The following is a 19198-nucleotide window of genomic DNA, read 5'->3' on the forward strand; positions in this document are numbered from 1 at the left end:
TTGTAAAGTACTTTTGGAAATTGGAATACTTATAATTGAGAGAGATAATGTATAAGGTGGTGGTTGAGCCAGAAACCACCTATATATCACCACTTTGCAGCCTTGTTCCAAGCATACAAAAGTTAAACATCTCTCTCTCTCTCTCTCTCTCTCTTCTCTTGTCTTTTCCACCTTCATCAACGTCTCGCAAGTGATCACATCAAAACTAACCCAAGCAGAACGCAGCAGAATGGGCTCCACCGGAGAAACCCAGATGACTCCGACCCAAGTCTCTGACGAAGAAGCCAACCTCTTCGCCATGCAACTAGCCAGCGCTTCAGTCCTTCCCATGGTACTCAAATCTGCCATAGAGCTCGACCTCTTGGACATCATCGCTAAGGCTGGCCCTGGTGCGTATCTCTCGCCTTCAGAGGTCGCTTCCCAGCTCCCGACTACGAACCCAGATGCGCCGGTTATGCTGGACCGCATCCTGCGTCTCCTCGCCAGCTACTCTGTTCTCACTTACTCTCTACGCACACTCCCCGACGGCAGGGTTGAGAGGCTGTATGGCGTGGGTCCCGTTTGCAAATTCTTGACCAAGAATGAGGATGGTGTTTCTATTGCTGCTCTCTGTCTCATGAATCAGGATAAGGTCCTCATGGAGAGCTGGTAACCATTCCTTCAAATTTTTTTCTATTTTCTTGGTTTGATTTCCTTTTCCAATATCAGTAAGTAATGATTGTTTGTGCCAATTTCCATTCGTAATGTGAACAAACCATTTAAATCCCACTAAAAGGAAAAACATGGCCTTTAAACTCTTGAAATTATGAAAATATTTGATGAAACTTGTACTTTGTTTTACAAGTAGATTTTTGTCACATGAACATAAAAATCCTCATTTAATTCATTGGTTATGCCAGCAACCATATAAATATATATATATATATATATATATATATTCAGGATTTGACTATTCCATGAATATGTATAAAATCGAGTGTGCAAATCCAAGACTCAATTGTTAGTTGATTTGCCTAATTTTACCCCCTTTCTTTTCAATTATCTCCTAATTCGTAAAGGAAGGAGACATGCACTAAACAAGCATTTGACTGAGACGTTACATAACAACAAATTGATTTCAGCAATTATGGCAACAACTCCCAACTTTTTTTTCCTACAATTGAATTGATCAACGTGTTTAGAGTAGGGAAAAACACCTCCCCCTCGGGTAGATCTCAGTCTTATCCTATATTACATGTAGCCTCTCTCTCTTCCCAGTCTCTCATCTATACCATCCAAAAACAAATCAAGAAGAAACCTACCCAGTAACCCAAGTTCACAAAGATGTCACAGGAGTCAACACAAAACCAACAAGTTTAAGGATAATGTTACACTTACATCTACTTTATTACTGTTTTACTACTCAGTTTTTTGGTTTTTTTTTTTTTTTGTCATTTTGCTCTTTGAATTTGAATTAAAAATTTCAGAACATGACCTTCTTGTATAATCTAAACGGAAATAAATTGAATCAAGCAACCTAATCATATAATTTAATTAAAAATAAATTCAATTTTGTAAAATTATCCCTTCTTTTGCTCTTTGAGTTTCAAAAACACTATTAGAAAGAAAGAGTTCCCTTTTCGTAGCACTTTAAATGTGATATACATATTGTAAATTATAAGGAGAATATCAAACTTATAATTTTTTTTATAATATTATATTAAAATATAAGATTTTTTTATAAAATTGAATTTATTAATCTTATAAAATTGAATTTATTTTTAATTAATTTACATGATTACATTGGTTGATTCAATTTATTTTTGTCTAGATTATGTAAGAATGTCATGTTCTGAGAATTTTCATCCAGATTCAAAGAGCAAAAAGAAAAAAAAAATTGAATAGTAAGATAGTAATAAAAGAAGTGTAAGAGTATTATTACCTAAGCTTAAACACATGACCATTCACACTTACAAAAGGAAAAAGTAAAGAAGTTAGGAAATAAGAACATTGAGAGATTGGAGACATGCAACGTATGTTTTTTCTTCTTCTCTTTTTTTGAGCTTTGGAATTTGTGCCATAAAAATTAGCGAGAAAAAAAAAACTTAGGACCACCATAAAATGTTGAGGGCAAGCTCGGGGGCGGATTTTTTTTTTTTTTTTTTTATGAAAACAGACTCATTTCATTAATGAATTGAAGTTATAATTGTGACTATAAGCCAAACAAAGGATTGGCACCACATCCTTGTTGCTTAGACAACATCTGATGGGAATTGGGTACCCTTCACTTTCAGATGAACCACTACTTCACCCACCACCAAGTAGTGTATGTTTGTGGATGATATTTCTTTTCATAATATATATATATATATATATATATATATATATATATAGATTTAACATTTGATATCCTTAGTTACTCCTTATAAAAGGCTGCGACTACTTTTATTCTTTGTGCCTCCAATGATTATGCCCCCAACGCCTGGTAGGCCATACTCTTCAATAAAGAAGAAAGAAATGAAAACTAGCGAAGCATTTGTTCTGGGTTTGCATTTTCGGATGCAAATATTTATCTTTCCCAAGGAAGAATAGATATAAATCAAGTTATATTTTACGTTTTCATGAATTCTTCTGTCTTTTCCCTATATTTTGGCCTTGGTTACTCTTTCTCCACGGTTCTAGTGGGCAACTCATAACACCTAACAAATGTTAAAAGAGTCGGGCTACTCTCTCGCCCAGAATAGCCGTTCAAGTTGACCGCTTTTCACTTTTTGATTTTTTTTTATTCAATTTTTCTCACATTTTTTTAATATATTTAAATATTTTAAAAAAATAAAAAATACTCTAATACCCTTAAAATCACTTCCTTAATCATTAAGTAAAAAAAAAAATTGTCAAGCGGTCAACTTGTGTGGTCAAATTGAGAGGCAAAGTAGTTTTTTCCATGTTAGAAAAGTCCAAGATTTTGTTCCTTTTTCTCAAGGAAAAAAAAAAAAAAAAAAAAGACTCCCACATCCAGGAAAGCACAATCTCCCCACACTATCAAACCAGCTTATCATGTATTTGATGTTTATGGCCTTACCACGTTTGAACAATTTTTGGAAAAATTCTATGCTTCCAACTTATTTTGGTGAACAATTCAATGGTAGTATTTTAATCAACAATTCCACCATATTACCAAACTAGGACTTTACTAGCAAACTACTACAAAATAAAGTTAGGACTTGTATTCTCTATGAAAGTTGATAAACCTGATTGGATGATCAGGGATGAAGATCTTTGGCACGAGAAGTTGTTCACCTAATTTTGTTTTTCCACAGGTACTACTTGAAAGATGCTGTTCTTGAAGGTGGCATTCCATTTAACAAGGCGCATGGAATGACCTCATTTGAATATCATGGGAAAGATCTTAGATTCAACAAGGTCTTCAACAAGGGAATGTCTGATCACTCTACCATTACCATGAAAAAAATCCTTGAGACCTACAAAGGTTTTGAGGGCCTCACATCATTGGTCGATGTTGGTGGTGGGACAGGAGCTGTCCTTAGTACGATCGTCTCTAAATACCCCTCTATAAGAGGCATCAATTTTGATTTGCCGCATGTCATCGAGGATGCACCATCTTATCCCGGTATAATAGTATGCTTAATTTAAGCTGATATTTATCATAATTCACTTATAGTTAATTTAAGAACCAAACTATCAGACCTTCCTTCTTTAGTTTAGACTTATTTTAGAGAACGTTGGCTGCAGACTAGTCGTTCCATCTAAAACTAAAACCCTGTTGGCCACATGATAATCTTTTTTCGTATTTTTTGGGTTTGATATGAGCTAATGCGATGGAGATGGTGACTGCAGGTGTAGACCATGTTGGAGGTGACATGTTTGTCAGTGTTCCAAAAGGAGACGCCATTTTCATGAAGGTGGGTTTGAACTTAAATGATCTCAAATCCTTTCACTTTCTTACCTACTCCCTTACTTGACTTGTAGTTGGGTCCAGTTGTATAAAACTGCAATGGGAAATTGATGCTTGACACATGGATGGCACCACTAGTACTCAAGATTCCCTGACCTCAGATTTCATACTGTTACTGTAGAGGGTATTTCATTTTCAAAGAAAAATCAATTAACCCCAATTTCCACGTTGCAGTAGAATGATGTCAGTGGATTGTTGAATTTTCCTAAGGTAAAGGGAACCTTAGTAGAAAGGAATCAAGATGTTCGGAAGTTTTTTATACAAATTTAAGGACCTTAAGTGGGAGATAAAAGATACTTGAAGGGGATCATATAAGATTTATTAAGTATTTAATGTTATCTCAAAAATCCACATGGGACGCCAATAAATATTGTGATTAGGGGTTGGCTCAAGTGATAAGGACTTTGGGCTAGGGGGTATGCTCCCCAGGTCCAAGGTTTAAATCCCCTTGAGTGTAAACAATCTTTAAAGGTTATCGGATTAAGAGATTTTCCTCTGCACTTGCGGGGAACTTGCCGAGGGCCTGTGCACCTCCAGGAATAGTCGAGACGCTATTCCTGGACACCCAGGGCCAATAAGAAAAAAAAATTGTGAGATCCACTTTATGCATTTATCTTTCTCTTATTTGAAACCTTCAAGTTCATATAAAAACTTTTCTTGGGGCTTACCGTTTGTAACTATAGGATTATCAAGTGAAAACATTTTAAACTATTGATTTTTGCTCTTGACATGTGTGTGTTCCCTTAAACAGTGGATATGTCATGATTGGAGTGATGAGCACTGCTTAAACTTTTTGAAGAACTGCTATGAAGCTCTTCCAGACAACGGGAAGGTGATTGTTGCTGAATGCATTCTTCCGGTAGCCCCAGACACGAGCCTTGCTGCTAAGGGAGTCATCCATATCGATGTTATCATGTTGGCTCATAATCCTGGTGGGAAGGAGAGGACCGAGAGGGAGTTTGAGGCCTTGGCAAAAGGTGCTGGATTTCAAGGGTTCCGAGTTATGTGTTGTGCTTTCAATACCTATATCATGGAATTCATTAAAAAGCTTTGAGACCTCGGCTAAACAGGCAGGAGTTCAAGTGTTCCCAAGTAATGGGCTGTGCTTTCAATAACCATAGCATAGAATTCATTAAAAAGCTTTGTGTCCTCGGCTGGTGGGGTACATACCTATTGTATTTGGTTTTTGAGGATCTGACTGTCTTTTTCACTGGTGGCTTTCTGGTGTATGTAGTTTCTATATCGAGACAGAAAGAGAGGTGAAAAAAGATGGCAGAATATTGTGAAAATTATATGCTTCTTGAATGAAATAAAAGTGTTTTCAATTCGGATTTCTGTAAATTGCTTTCTGTGTGGAAGTGAAAAGGCTAAAATTAGCAGGTCACTCATGCTGGACCAAATGAGAGCCAATGCCTATTTATCTCTCTAATCACTGCTGCAGCAAACTAAGAAGTTATTATGTTTTTCCAAAAAATGGAGCACCTAAGGTCCCGGATAGTATTTCGTCTCGTTTCGTCTCATCATTATAATTTTTTTAAATTTTTGCATAAAATATAATAAATAATTCAATTTTTTTAAATTTGAAAATTATAATAATATTAAAAATAATATTATACTAATATTTTATTTAATTTTTATTTTAACTGATCTTATCTCAACTCACTGTCAAAAGCCATCTAAATCTTTGATTCAAGACATGGAACGCAGCCTTGGTTCATGTATCACGCTCTCCTGGTTAGTTTTAGTCCCCCAAAGATACCTATACACACAAGTGCGTTTTCTGTATTAAGGAGATGGATCCTTTAATTAAATTTTAAAAATTAAATTTTATAGGAAAGAGAGAAGGAAAGAAGAGCGGGCATTTATTATAATTGCAATCCACGTATCATTACCTTAAAGTTGTGCTTAGAGTGTAAACTTTGAGTGTATGCATGGGTTTGGACTTTACACTGTTCATCCTAATGTCACTTTTGTGGTGACTTCTTGGTGTACTCGGCAGCAGGATGAATCTAGTAAGCACTTTATTGGCACCTAGTTGGCACACTTGGCACTCGAAATTTAAGATGAATCTAATCTTATTTGTTTTTACAAATGAGATGAATTGAAATAAAAATTAAAAATTAAATATAATATTATTTTTATTTTAAAATTTTAAAATTTATATTTTTTAAATTATTTTATATAAAAATTTAAAATAATTAAATGAGATAAAATTAAATAAATTGAATTAAAAAGAATTGTGAAAAGAAACAAGAGGTTCCTTCAACTTTTTTGTCCATCTCTCAGAAGTTTGTATAGCCATTATTTTTGGAAAGGGAAAATTATGCAATATTTCCGTCCTATCATAATATGTCACATAAATAAAATTACGTAAGCATCGATTGTACTTGACAAGGCTTATTGAATAGGATATGAACACCACGTGTCTGTACATTGAGAGTACCCAATAAATAATCATTTGATAAATACCCATTTCCCCTTTCTTTTATTTTTCATTTATATTTGTAATAAAGGAATACTTATAGTGGGCACCTATTTTTCTTCGTATGTCCATAGGTTATGAAGTGATTTAATAGGCACTTCATGAACCTTAATAGCTGGCCAGCACTTGGAGGGGTTATTTACTCCCATTTGGATGAAGCACTTCATGCAAAAATAGAAAATCTCTCTCTCAAATGTGTGTCAATCTAGTCCTGGCATTTTACGTTGTAGAACATGTGAGTGTTGCTCTGGCTTTATATCACGTAGCACACTCTACTATCGATAGGATGATTTCGGATGAACAATGATGACGATGAAAATCCGTAGAACAACTGCACTAATCTAAGATTTGCCGACGATGCTTTGTGTATACTAGGATTTTTTTTCCCGAGTGCACGGAGCAGTTTTGACCATACCACCATGAGAGGTGGTTCATGTAATGTTCGTCACCTAATGGATGTCGAGCATTGTTAATGCAACCAAAGGACGTTACACAAGTAGCGGCTGCAACCACTCAAAGCAGCGCGAACCTATGCATGTGGAGGCGTTCTAGATATTGATGTTGTATGTGCCATATGAGGCTGCAGCTTGCACTGGAGGCACCCAAGTGCTACAAGAACCACAGGAGGCAGCAATGCTCACCACTTGTGTGATGCGTGCAGTGTACATCATGGGTGTTACTGCACGGGTGACGTGTTTACCACCTCGATACATTGACCACCATAGGTGAAGGAATGCACTTCTGCGGTGACAAGACAAGCTACACGCTACCACAAAAGGCAGCGTTGGTTGTTAGAAGCAACAATACTGTCATGAAGAGCTGTTCTACAACACAATCGAGAGGAAATCAACCTGCAGCATTGTGCTGCATTGCTCATGGCACCCATGGAGTCCGCTGCACTCTGCTATCAACAGAGCGGCACACACCTCTATGGAGGAGCAACCCTTTGTTGCATACGTTCTTTTTGTAACGCAAACATTAATTGCTCCAATATTTGAGGTTGAGCCTAGGGCTGGGAAAAAAAAAAAAAAAGGACCGATGAACTGAACCAAACCGGCCCAAACTGGTTGGTTCGGTTCGGGACCAGTTTCGCCATATGAAAAACCAGTCAAAACTGGACTAGTTCCAGTTTTAGGTTTCCGACACCGGACCAGTTCGGATATATATATTTTAATTAATTTTTAATATTATAGAAACTTTTTTATATAATATATAATTATACATGAATTAATTTTATATTATGATTTATATGCTAAATTGCTCATTAATATAAGATTGATTTTTAAAATCCTATTACTCATAATAATCAAATAACATAAAATTAATATAACATTCGATATATTGTAAAATTAATCTTATAAACCTTAATATAATATTTTAGTTAAATTTTTAATTAATATAAAAATTTGAATTTTATAACATAATATTTTAATCTTAAACGTGAACATTTATTTGATCATATGTTATTAATATAAAATATATATATCTATATGTTAATTACATTTTATGACCTAATAAATTCTCAACATATTCCTTTTGATACATACAGTTCTATACATTTGATCATATACACTCGTATTAATGTATAAAAAAGTATATGTAGCCATCATATAATATATTATCACTAGCATATATGTAACCACTAACATATTAATTATCATCGCTAACATATATATTAAATATATAAATAAGTAACTAAGTTAGACACTAACATATTTATACTAGCATATTATCACTAACATATATAAATTATAATCAAATACTATATCACTATATGATATTATAGTGATATAATATAGTTATACTAATACTATTAGTGATATAGTTATACTAATCACAATAATTAATACTAATATATAGTTATACTAATCACTATAACTATAGATAATATTGATATCACTGTTAGTATAGTATATAGTATTAGTATCACTATAATATATATACTACATGTATTAGTAACACTATAATAGTATAATATATAGTAGTAGTATATATTAATATATTATAATAGTTATAGTATAATATAAGAGCAGATTATTTCCATCACAACAAGCCTCATCATCACTAGCTCAACAGGCCTCTCATTCTCAAGTTCAACATGCCTCTTCTTCTTATGACAACTTAGCTTATCATCCAGTACATTTAATAGACTCTCAAGATCCATTTGATCTGGAGCTTGCAGATTATGACACTCAAATAATCATGTGATTCGAGAAGACAAAAATCAGAAGCATTATTGATTAGTGTCAGAAGCATTATCTCTCCAGATCCAGCACCGCATAAAAATAAGTAACTTTGGACATTATCAGAAAATTGTTCGATTCCACTCATCCAAAACCATTATTGGTTCAACTATCCGCTAATGAATGAAGACAAAGTTTTAAGGCTTCCATTATTGATTACTGTGTAAAAAATTATTGTTCTAGTGTCTATAAAAGAGAGTTTGTAAACAAAAGAAGGCATTTAGAAAAATTCGATCTGAAGTCCTTCCCTTATCTCAGTCCTCACTAATAAAATACTCTCTTTGTAAAACTTCTTTCATATCTTTTGCTTCCAATCCTTCTGAAAATTAATCTCTTTGTAAGTATTATGTTTTTAATAAAGTCAAGTTTATCAATTATGATTTCTATCTTTAGATATATATATAATTAATAATTCATGCATATGCTCGTTTATACCGCCTGCATATATTATATCATACATATGACTGGTTTTATCGCCTATTATTATATTATAAATTAATTAACTATACATTAAATATTATATATATATATATTAGCTGGGATGTGTTATTGATATTAGAGCTATTCGCTGTTGATATTGGTATTTATTTTATTATTGTTATGATATCTATTGTTTTTATAGAATATTATTTTGCTCATAGTGCTTGTTATCGTGATCTATATGATTTAAGGTGTATAGATTATAATACAAGACTTGAATTAAAAATAATGATGTATAAAATTAATGATCTAAATAAAAAAAAAATAACAACTAATGAAACAAGATAAGGAAGTAATGACTAACAGATATAGGGTATTCAAAAGTATAGAAGCAACAATTGAAGAATGTAATGATTATTGTAACTTCTTAATAAACGAAATTAAAAAGTATAAGGAATTATTTGAGTATCCTTACTTTAAAAAGTATAAAAAATTCACTGATACAGATTTTAAACAGCGATAAGCTATATAGAGTCTTATGTTGGTAAGCTATAAAAATCCGTTAGTCAACCTATTTTTGTTAGAAAGCTTTAAGGGTGGTCTCGATAGTGTTCCCACAAAATCTTAATATTGGAAATCCTTGCTTAAGAATTATGTCTCAATGAATTCTTTATTCAAATTTGAATATTTAGCTAGTATACCTATAGAGCTTGATAGTATCAATCAAGAAGATTATAATATATTAAACATAGAAAGACATTTACAAGATTACAAGCAATAAAGACTTGAAGAAATTAGTTAGTTGAGGCAATGTCACAAGTCTCAGACAGCGATGATGAAGAAGATCCTTTGCATTAGAGCAAATTATCTTCATCACAACAAGCCACATTATCACCAGCTCCACATGCCTCTCACTCTCAAGTTCAACAGGCTTATTCTTCTCATGACAACTCAGTTTATCATCCAGTACATCTAATGGACTCCCAAGATCCATTAGATGTCCTGAATATGATATGTTTCAGGTACTATTATATTATATATAATATTTAAACAAAATATATTATATCCCTATAAAATATATATTATATATATATACTATATATATTAAATATAAGTCCTAAAATACAAAACAACGTCGTTTTGAAACCCAGGGGCCTGGAGACTGCACTGGCCCCTTGTGAAACAGCGTCGTTTAATGACCTAATAACGTAAATAAGCCCTAACTAATTAAAACAATGTCCTTTTTAGAGGATTAAACGACGCCGTTTTAATTGGTTGGGGTTTAGGGTTACCCCCTCCCCCGGGGGCACGCAATTCTCTTTACTCTCACCTCTACTCTCATCTGATTTCTACCTAGTGCCAACAACCCCGCCTTCTCTCACCACACTCAACAGTCCAGTGCCATGAGTAGCCTCTTGCGACACCATCGGTATGTGTACTGAATGTAGGTTATCACTAATGGAGTTATGTGACTTGTTTTGTTTAGGATTTTTTGTTTAGGGACTTATGAGACTTATCACTTATATAAATCATTTCATTGTTTCAAGTTTAAGTGTTTAACCGAATGGAAAATCTGACTTAGGGTTTTTTAATTTTTTTGAATTTACAAATTTAGGGTTTTAGTGCCCTCTCTTACTATCAGCCTCTCATCATCAACACCGTTGACGCCTTCAACTGCCCTTTCCATCTAACATATTTAGAATTTTTATTGAATCAATCAACTTACAAATTTTGTTGAATTGGTATACTGATTTTACGATTATTTTCTATCAATATTTTGTCGTTACAGATTGTTCTGATTTAGGGTTACTGATTTTATGATTAGAGTACTAGTAGTGGAATTAACAAAATTTGGCCAAAATTTGGCTAGAGAATTTACATTTATAAATTTAGCTAACCACTTTTCAACAATATCAAATAACAGATTCAACAAATCTATCACTATTCTATTAAAATAGTGATTTTGAATTTTTCATTTATTTTATTTCTAATTGTAATTTGAATATTTATTCATTATTAGAAAAGTACACATTAATTTTTTAACGTTCATATTATTCCTAATGGATAAAATTTTCCAACGGTTTTTTTTACAATGGTCATATTTTTCCAATGGTTATATATTCACAACGGATATATTTTTTCTGCAATATTTTTGCCAACGACTTTATTTTCAACAACTATATTTCTCCAACCAATATATTTTTTTAATGACTATATTTCTCCAATGGTCATATTTTTTCAACGGTCATACCTTTCTAACGGATATGTTTTTTACTGCCTTATTTTCTCCAATGATTATATTTCTCCAATGGATATATTTTTAACAATTATATTTCTCTAATGGTTATATTTTTTCACTATAAAATATAACATTTCGTCAACAATTTCATTCACTTCAACTCAAGTGTATCTATGAAATCTTTATTTTCATTTTCTCTCAATGGATCGTTCACTTTTTCACAAAATGACACTTATCAGTTTAGATTCTGATGAAGAATTTGAGATAGCAAGACAACTTATTTTAGAAAAAGAATGATCAAGCTCATGTGGTTCTTTTAAAAAATCACGTAGATTCATCAAACACGATCGATTGCAACCCCACCAAATTCTTTTTCCCGACTATTTTGTTAATCCTCCAATCTATCCTCACAAATACTTTCAAATGAGATTTCGAATAAATCATTCTCTATTTCTTTGTATCCAAGTTACGGTAAAAGTCCATGAATCTTATTTTGTCTAAAGATGAGATAGAGCTGGAAGGCTTGGTTCTTCTTTCCTTAAAAAAATAACAGTTGCTCTGAGGATGCTTGCATATGGTGTCACATATGATTTTATGGATAAATATTTGAAAATTAGAGAGACTACCGCAGTAAGAAGCCTAAAAAATCTTGTCAAAGTAGCTGTTTCAATTTTTTTTGAAGCATACTTAAGGAAACCCAACAATGATGACATTTTTAGATTGCTCGCTGTTGGTGAGAAACATGGATTTCAAGGTATGTTAGAGAGCATTGATTGTATGCACTGGAAGTAGAAGAATTGCCTAACTACTTGGCATGGTATGTACTTTAGTCATATCCATGAACCGACAGTTATTTTAGAAGTAGTGGTTTCTTACAATTTATGGATTTGACATGCTTTTTTTGGATTACCGGGATCTCATAATGATATGAATGAGATTGATAGATCATTTATATTTTCTGACATTGCTTAAGGGCATACTCCGACTTACTCCTACACCATTAATGGTCACAACTATGTAATGAGATACTATCTTGCTGATGATATTTATCCACAATGAGCAACATTTGTTAAAACCATCTCAGCTCTCCAATGAAACAAGATAAAATACTTTGTTGCAGCCTAGGAGTCTGCAAAGAATGATGTATAACATGCTTTTGGTGTGCTTCAAGAACAACTTTCTATAATTCATGGATTTGTACGATTTTTTCACATTGAATCACTCAACGATATTATGTTGGCATACCTAATTTTACATAATATCATCATTGGAGATGGACAGGCTGACAATGAAGAAAAAAAGTTCGAATATGAACAATTGGCAGAAAGCACACATGATCCAGAGTCAACAAGTCGTACACTTGAATTTAGCAAGTTCATTCAACACCATCATGCTCTTAGGGATAAGAAAATCCATTGTCAACTCCAAACAGACCTCGTCGAGCACTTATGGCAACAATATAGTACCACATAATGCTTTATGGTTGTATTGGTGTGTTATTATTTTATGGTGTAAGGTTTTATTAAAGTTTATGGTTGTCATATTGTTTTATGGTTGTATTGGTGTATTTATGTTTTATGGTGTATGGTTGTATTAAAGCTTTATGTTTCTTACTTTCTAAAAGGATGAGAATTATGGATTTTGTGTTTGAGGAGCTCTCATGGTTCTGTTGTTTTGTGACTTCCCTTCGTGGTAGTTTCTGTGTTCCTAGCCATTTTGAATCTTTGATGTTTACTCTGTATACTTGGGTAGTATCGCATATGAAAATAGAAATTTTATTTTCAATTATTCTATGTTGATGGATGCCTTCTTTACAGTTTTTCAAAAAAATCGTGCCATATTGATTCACTAGCTACAAAACTTTTTGCTTTGCATCAAATAAATGTTAGTCCATAAAACATAAACAATGTTGGAGTTAAAAACTCCTTAAATGTCAAATACAATCCGAGATTTAAAACATCAAATAAAAGTTACTCCATACTTCTAAAAAAACAACAAACCACAAATAAAATATTGCTCCATAAAATACATGATAGCTAGTTTTTCTTAGCATGACTTGCAAGTATTTCCATTTGTTAATGAAGATAGTATTGTTGTAGCATTGGAGGCATGGTACTTGTATTTATCATCATAATTATTTCCTCTTCTTTTTTTTCTTCAATCCATACTTTCTCCAACTTAAGTAAAACCTTCTCTTTCTGAATACGCACTTCCACTTGCTTAAGACTCACTTCCTCTTGTGTAAGACACAACATCTTATTATCATGATCACGCGCTTCTTGCATAAGTACGAGTTTATTCTGTCTATCTTCCTTCATCTCATTTCGTAGCACGAGAGAATCTGAGTTCGTCATTTCTTTTCTCTTTTGTTTCTCTTTCTTTGCTTTACGGCCCATTGGTCAATCCAAATTTGAAGGTGTTGCATGAAAATCCTCATATTTTCCTAAATTTATTGAATTTGGTGTCGAAACATTTCAACTTGATTTTTTCTTCGACTTCACTATTTTCATATATCTCACCCACTTTGGATGGAATCTCAACACGCACCAGAAATTATCAAAGTGAAAATTTGTCATCTCTAATTCTAGGTACATGACTTTTGCATTGCCTATTTACATGGATGAAGTACCATGAAGCTCAGTTTGAAACTCACTTTATAATTAAGTAAATGTATACATGTTATTCAACTACTGCAATGCATGGTACAAAGTAATTAGAATTAGCATGTTAAAAAAAAGCTTAAAATGTGGAAAACATACATTGTCTTGCTCATTAAAACCACTTGGATGCATTCCTTCTACTTGTGCCAAGTAATGATAAAACTTATTTACCGCTTGTTAAATCATCGACCATCAGTTCATTAGAGATTTGTAGTTACGTGTAGAATCAAATTTCTTGTTTTCTGCAAAATATTTATGAATTCTTTTCCAAAACATCATATGTTTTTTATCTTTTCCTTGCACCGTATCTAAGGAAACTTCAAGCCATCCCTCCATAAGCATCAAATCTTCCTCGTTACTAAAATTATTACCTTGTGGTGATTTTCGTCCACTCGGTTTAACCTTAATAACCTCAACTCATGGTGGAAAGAGTTGCTGTCCATTAATCTCATTTGTGGCACCCATAAAAAGGTCACTTTTATCTAGAAGACTTGTGAAATTGGTATTACGGTGAGTGTATGGATCCATTCCTAACAAGATATGTGAGGAAATAAGCAGTTTGAACTCTAAAGGTAGAAAATGTTTACAAGAATGCTAATTAAAAATATGAGTTAGTCTATGGACAACTGATTTAGTTTGAAATCTGCATTATTTTCATTCATTGTGATAGTGTTAAGTTGTCAAGTGGCATCGTGCTTGTTGATACTTTTTGGAACTAGAAAGACTATAAGAAGTGATGCAGCAATGAACATAATCTCAAAAAATAATGGTCATTATTTGTTGTTGTAAAAAATTAGGTGATGCAGCAAGGGACATAATTTCAAAAATTGCAGCCCATCAACATGTTGAATAGGTGGACCAAAGATTTCAAAAAGCCATGATAGCCTACTTACTAAGTCTAATTAAGCATATGTGTGAATAAGAAAAAAAAATGAGGAATATTAAGCATATGTGTGATGTCCCACTCACTAAGTCTCGCACTATGTAGGAGAAATATGATAGAGATAAATTAGTATGATAAAAATGCATTGAGAGTCAAGTATTCAAAGAATAAAGGGGGAAGGGGATTGCACAGCCTACTCATCCTCTATGCTTACGCATTTCTAAAACAAATACAATCAACTTACTCTCCCAAAATTTTGATTATTGACTCCTTCAAGCCTTCATCGGCTACTATACCATTATTTCATGCCATTCTTAACATTCCTTATATGAGTAGACCATAATTGTATATTTTTACTGACACATTACAACATCATTAGCTCCACCAAACTATTGTTGCTAAAACACACTAATATGTTTCACCGCATCAATGATAGTCATAATTATTGTTTTTTTCGTTTTTGGTGATCAATGGTAACTTCATCTTAATTATGAAGAAAATCATACATTGATTTAAAAAAGAAATATCCTACCAGGCAGACAGTCACTCAATCAACATAAAACCAACAGATCACACACTGACATCTGTGTCTAAACAATTTTTGAAGGCATCAATAAGAAGACATATAAACATAAAGAAGTGAAGTACATTTGTAGGCTACAAAGTATAAAGGCACTTATATATATATATATATATATATATATATATATAATCATAAATTAAAAGCCACCTGCATTGATTCATTAAGAACAGAGTTCTCTAGAATCCCGGGCCAGATGGAACACTCCAATACAAGAAGATCCAACAAACAAGCCTTGAGTCACCTTCGGCCATGGAAAACCTTCCCCATGGATCCCAAAACAAGGAAACACCCATCTACATGATTTTCCATCAACATCAAATCTCATGGTTTCAACCAAGAAAATCTTACAGATTTATATGGATTTATGGCAATTAAATGGAAATCAAATAGAATGACAAAAAATATCAAAAAATCTCCTAAATATTTCACAGATTTATGGCAATCAAATGGAATGGACAAGAGAAAATCAATTTTCTAGGGAAAAAAACCGAGAAAGACAGAGAGAGAGAGGAAAAAAAAAAGAGGCGACAACTGGGTGGCTTACTAGGAGGCGTTCGACTGCGATGGTGGGAGACGTCGACGGCATGACTTACCAGGAGTCGTTTGGCTGTAGCTGCTGGATTGGCAGAAATGGTAGAGTTCGTGCTTTTGAGAAATAGTGGAGTTCGTACTTTTGAGATTTGGCCGAAATAGTTTTTCTTCATGTTTTTTCTTCTTGCGCGGGATAGATAGCAGGTGGGAAGAGTAATTCTTTTTGCCCAAAAATGATTTGGCCAGCAACTTGAGCTGCCCAAATTTGGCCAGTGAAAATACATTTGGCTAAAAACACCGTAGTTATATTGAGTCCATTGTAGTCAATTTTTATGCAACTTAGCTAAACTTTGACCAAAATTTAGCTAAGTTAATTTCACTACTATTGCTCTTATTTTCTACATATTGTCCTGATTTAGGGTTTCAGTGATTTAGGGTTACTGATTGTTGTTACAAATTGTACTAATTTAGGGTTATTGATTTTGTGATTTTTTTCTATCAATATTTTGTTGTTACAGATTGTTTTGATTTAGGGTTATTGATTTTTTGATTATTTTATGTCAATGTTTTGTTGTTACAGATTGTTCTGATTTAGGATTTCAATGATTTAGGGTTGCTATTTTTACTTATTTTGGAGTGTTTTAATAAAGTTGATATTGTGTTTTAATAAACCTGATTTTGTGATTATTTTGTTTTAATTACAATTATTTTTTGGGTTTACAATTTTATTGTATTTTAATAAATTTGATTTTGTGATTATTTGAGCTTAATGGGTTGTACTTGTTTCTACTTTAAATATTTTTTTCATTAATACTTATTCTTAATATGAGTTATTTTATTGTTACAAATGGATCATTCAAATTAAACATCCACCAATGTTCAATCTGCAATGGAAAGGACAATGAAATTAACAATGACTCATGATCTACTTTCACCCAAATATAATGTAAGACACATACTGAAACTAGTAGGAAAAGATCTGTAGTTTGGGAAACCAATGTGGGGCTTGTACCTATTGTTTTTAGTGTTGAGCCTTGTAGAGAAGCCTTTGCAGAAATGTCGATTGTTGATGAGCTACCCTTTAGATTTGTAGAAGGGGAGAGATTTAAGAGATTGATATTTGTTGTGCAACCTAGATGAATTGGGATTCCATCACGTATAACGGTTACAAAACATGTTTTTAAACTTTATTAGAGAGAGAAAGATAAGTTGAAAAGTGCTCTTAAGGGACAACGAATTTGTCTTACTACGGATATATAGACATCTGTGTAAAATTTTAATTACACGTGTCTCACCGCATATTTTATTGATGAAGATTGAAAAACGCACAAAAGAATTATCAACTTTTGTAAGGTTGAAAACCATAAGGGTGAGACACTTGATAAGAAAATTGAAATGTATTTGATTAAATGGGGGAGACAAAAAAAAAATTACAATTACACTCCATAATGTAAGTTCAAATAATAAGGTAATTTCGTATATCGAAAGAAAGACAAGAAAGTAAAATGATACGATTTTAGAACATGAGTTCTTGCATATGAGATGTTGTGCTCATATTTTGTCAGGATGGATTGAAGGAATTAGATCAATCAATTGCAATAATTAGAGGGGTTGTGAACTATATGAAATCTTCTCCACAAAGGTGGAGCACGTTTAGACAATGTTGTGATAGTGAAGATATTACGTGTAAAAGTCACGTATACTTAGATGTAGCAATTTGTTGAAACTTCACCTATATGATGTTGGATAGGGTTGAAAAGTTTCGAAAAGCATTTCAATGGCTAGAGGAGGAAGACTCAAGATATGTTAAGAGTGTTGGGAAGGATGATAGTGAGGATGATGATAATGATATTAGTGAGTTGAGTAAGGGAGTGACATCCAAGTTAGGGCCTCCAACCAAGGATGATTGGGCTATGAGTAAATTATTTGTAAAATGTCTTAAACTTTTTTATGATGTAACCTTACGTTTCTCTGGGGGCCAATTATGTCACTTGCAACTCTTTTTTTCTAGAGCTAACGACCATTCAGGATGCAATTAATATGGAGTGTATGGAAGGGGCTGCATAATTTGAGGTCAATGGCACGTAATATAAAGTCTAAATTTGAAAAGTATTGGGAGAATCTTGAAAAAAATGAATCCCTTGTTGTATGTTGGTTATCCTCGATATAAATTGTGATGTCTTGAATTTCGTTTCGAAGAAATGTATGTTTATAATAGTTTGATTTTTGTTATGTTGGTAGACCGAGTTAAAGATGCCTTGACTCGTTTATACAATAGTTATTATGAAAATGACAGAGGTGATGTTGGGGAACAAGTTCAAACCATAAGTCAATCAAGCAAGTGAGGGACTAGTACTACAAGTTCAACTAGTTGGGTAAAAGATATGAGGTTATTTAAGTTGGCTCAATTCAATATGCGTTTGAGTCAGAAAACTTTTTGGAAAGTAAATCCGAAGTGTAAAGGTGTTTGTCTAAAAAATGTGAAGAAGATGATAATAAATTCGACTTGTTGACTTGGTGGAAGGTTAACTCCATTTGCGTGAGATGTTCTTGTAGTTCCAGTATCTACAGTGGCCTTTGAGTCTGCTTCTAGCACAACAAGTCGGGTACTTGATCATTTCTGCAGTAGCTTGTCTCCACTAATGGTAAAAGAAATTATTTGTGCACAAAATTAGCTCTGTTCTTCTTCCACCCCAATTAGCATTCGCAATTTAATAGATAATGTTTAGGATTTTGAGAACTTTGATGCAAGTATATAGCATCCATTCACCTTTTTTTTATTATCTCTATATTGTATATCATATTTTGAAATTTTTTTAATTATTATGCTTACTTTCTTTTTCTTTTTCTTTTGTGTAGAGCTCATGGAAGAAGTTGAAAGTTCTTAAAAACCTGATTAAGTTTTTTGAGATGATTAAGGTAGGTCACCTTTTTACACTTTTTTAACCATTCCATGTAATTATTAACTTTTAATTGAAATTAACGGTTCTTTGATTTATTTGAATATAATTGCAAGATTTGTTTGAATGGACTAATGAGACTATTGGAGTTGTTGCCTTGGTGCATAGCAGCATATTGTTCTGGTTGTATTTTTTTATTGTATAGACAATTTAATATTGGTATTGTATTTTTATTTTGTCATGTGGACACGTGATGAGATTGTTACTACTTTATTTTTAATTTTATTTTGTAATATGGACAT

At 32.9% G+C, this 19198-nt stretch overlaps 1 protein-coding gene across 1 annotated transcript; it reads left to right on the forward strand.

Annotated features, from left to right (window-relative positions):
- On the forward strand, positions 1-5277 carry LOC121257803 (caffeic acid 3-O-methyltransferase). Its single transcript, XM_041159042.1, has 4 exons — positions 1-648; positions 3300-3610; positions 3838-3902; positions 4707-5277. The coding sequence occupies exons 1-4, from the start codon at positions 230-232 to the stop codon at positions 5007-5009; spliced, it is 1098 nt and encodes a 365-aa protein (XP_041014976.1). The 5' UTR covers positions 1-229; the 3' UTR covers positions 5010-5277.
- The last annotated feature ends 13921 nt before the right edge of the window (positions 5278-19198 follow it).

The sequence above is a fragment of the Juglans microcarpa x Juglans regia genome, chromosome 3S (assembly GCF_004785595.1).
Source record: "Juglans microcarpa x Juglans regia isolate MS1-56 chromosome 3S, Jm3101_v1.0, whole genome shotgun sequence".
Classification (NCBI taxonomy): domain Eukaryota; kingdom Viridiplantae; phylum Streptophyta; class Magnoliopsida; order Fagales; family Juglandaceae; genus Juglans; species Juglans microcarpa x Juglans regia.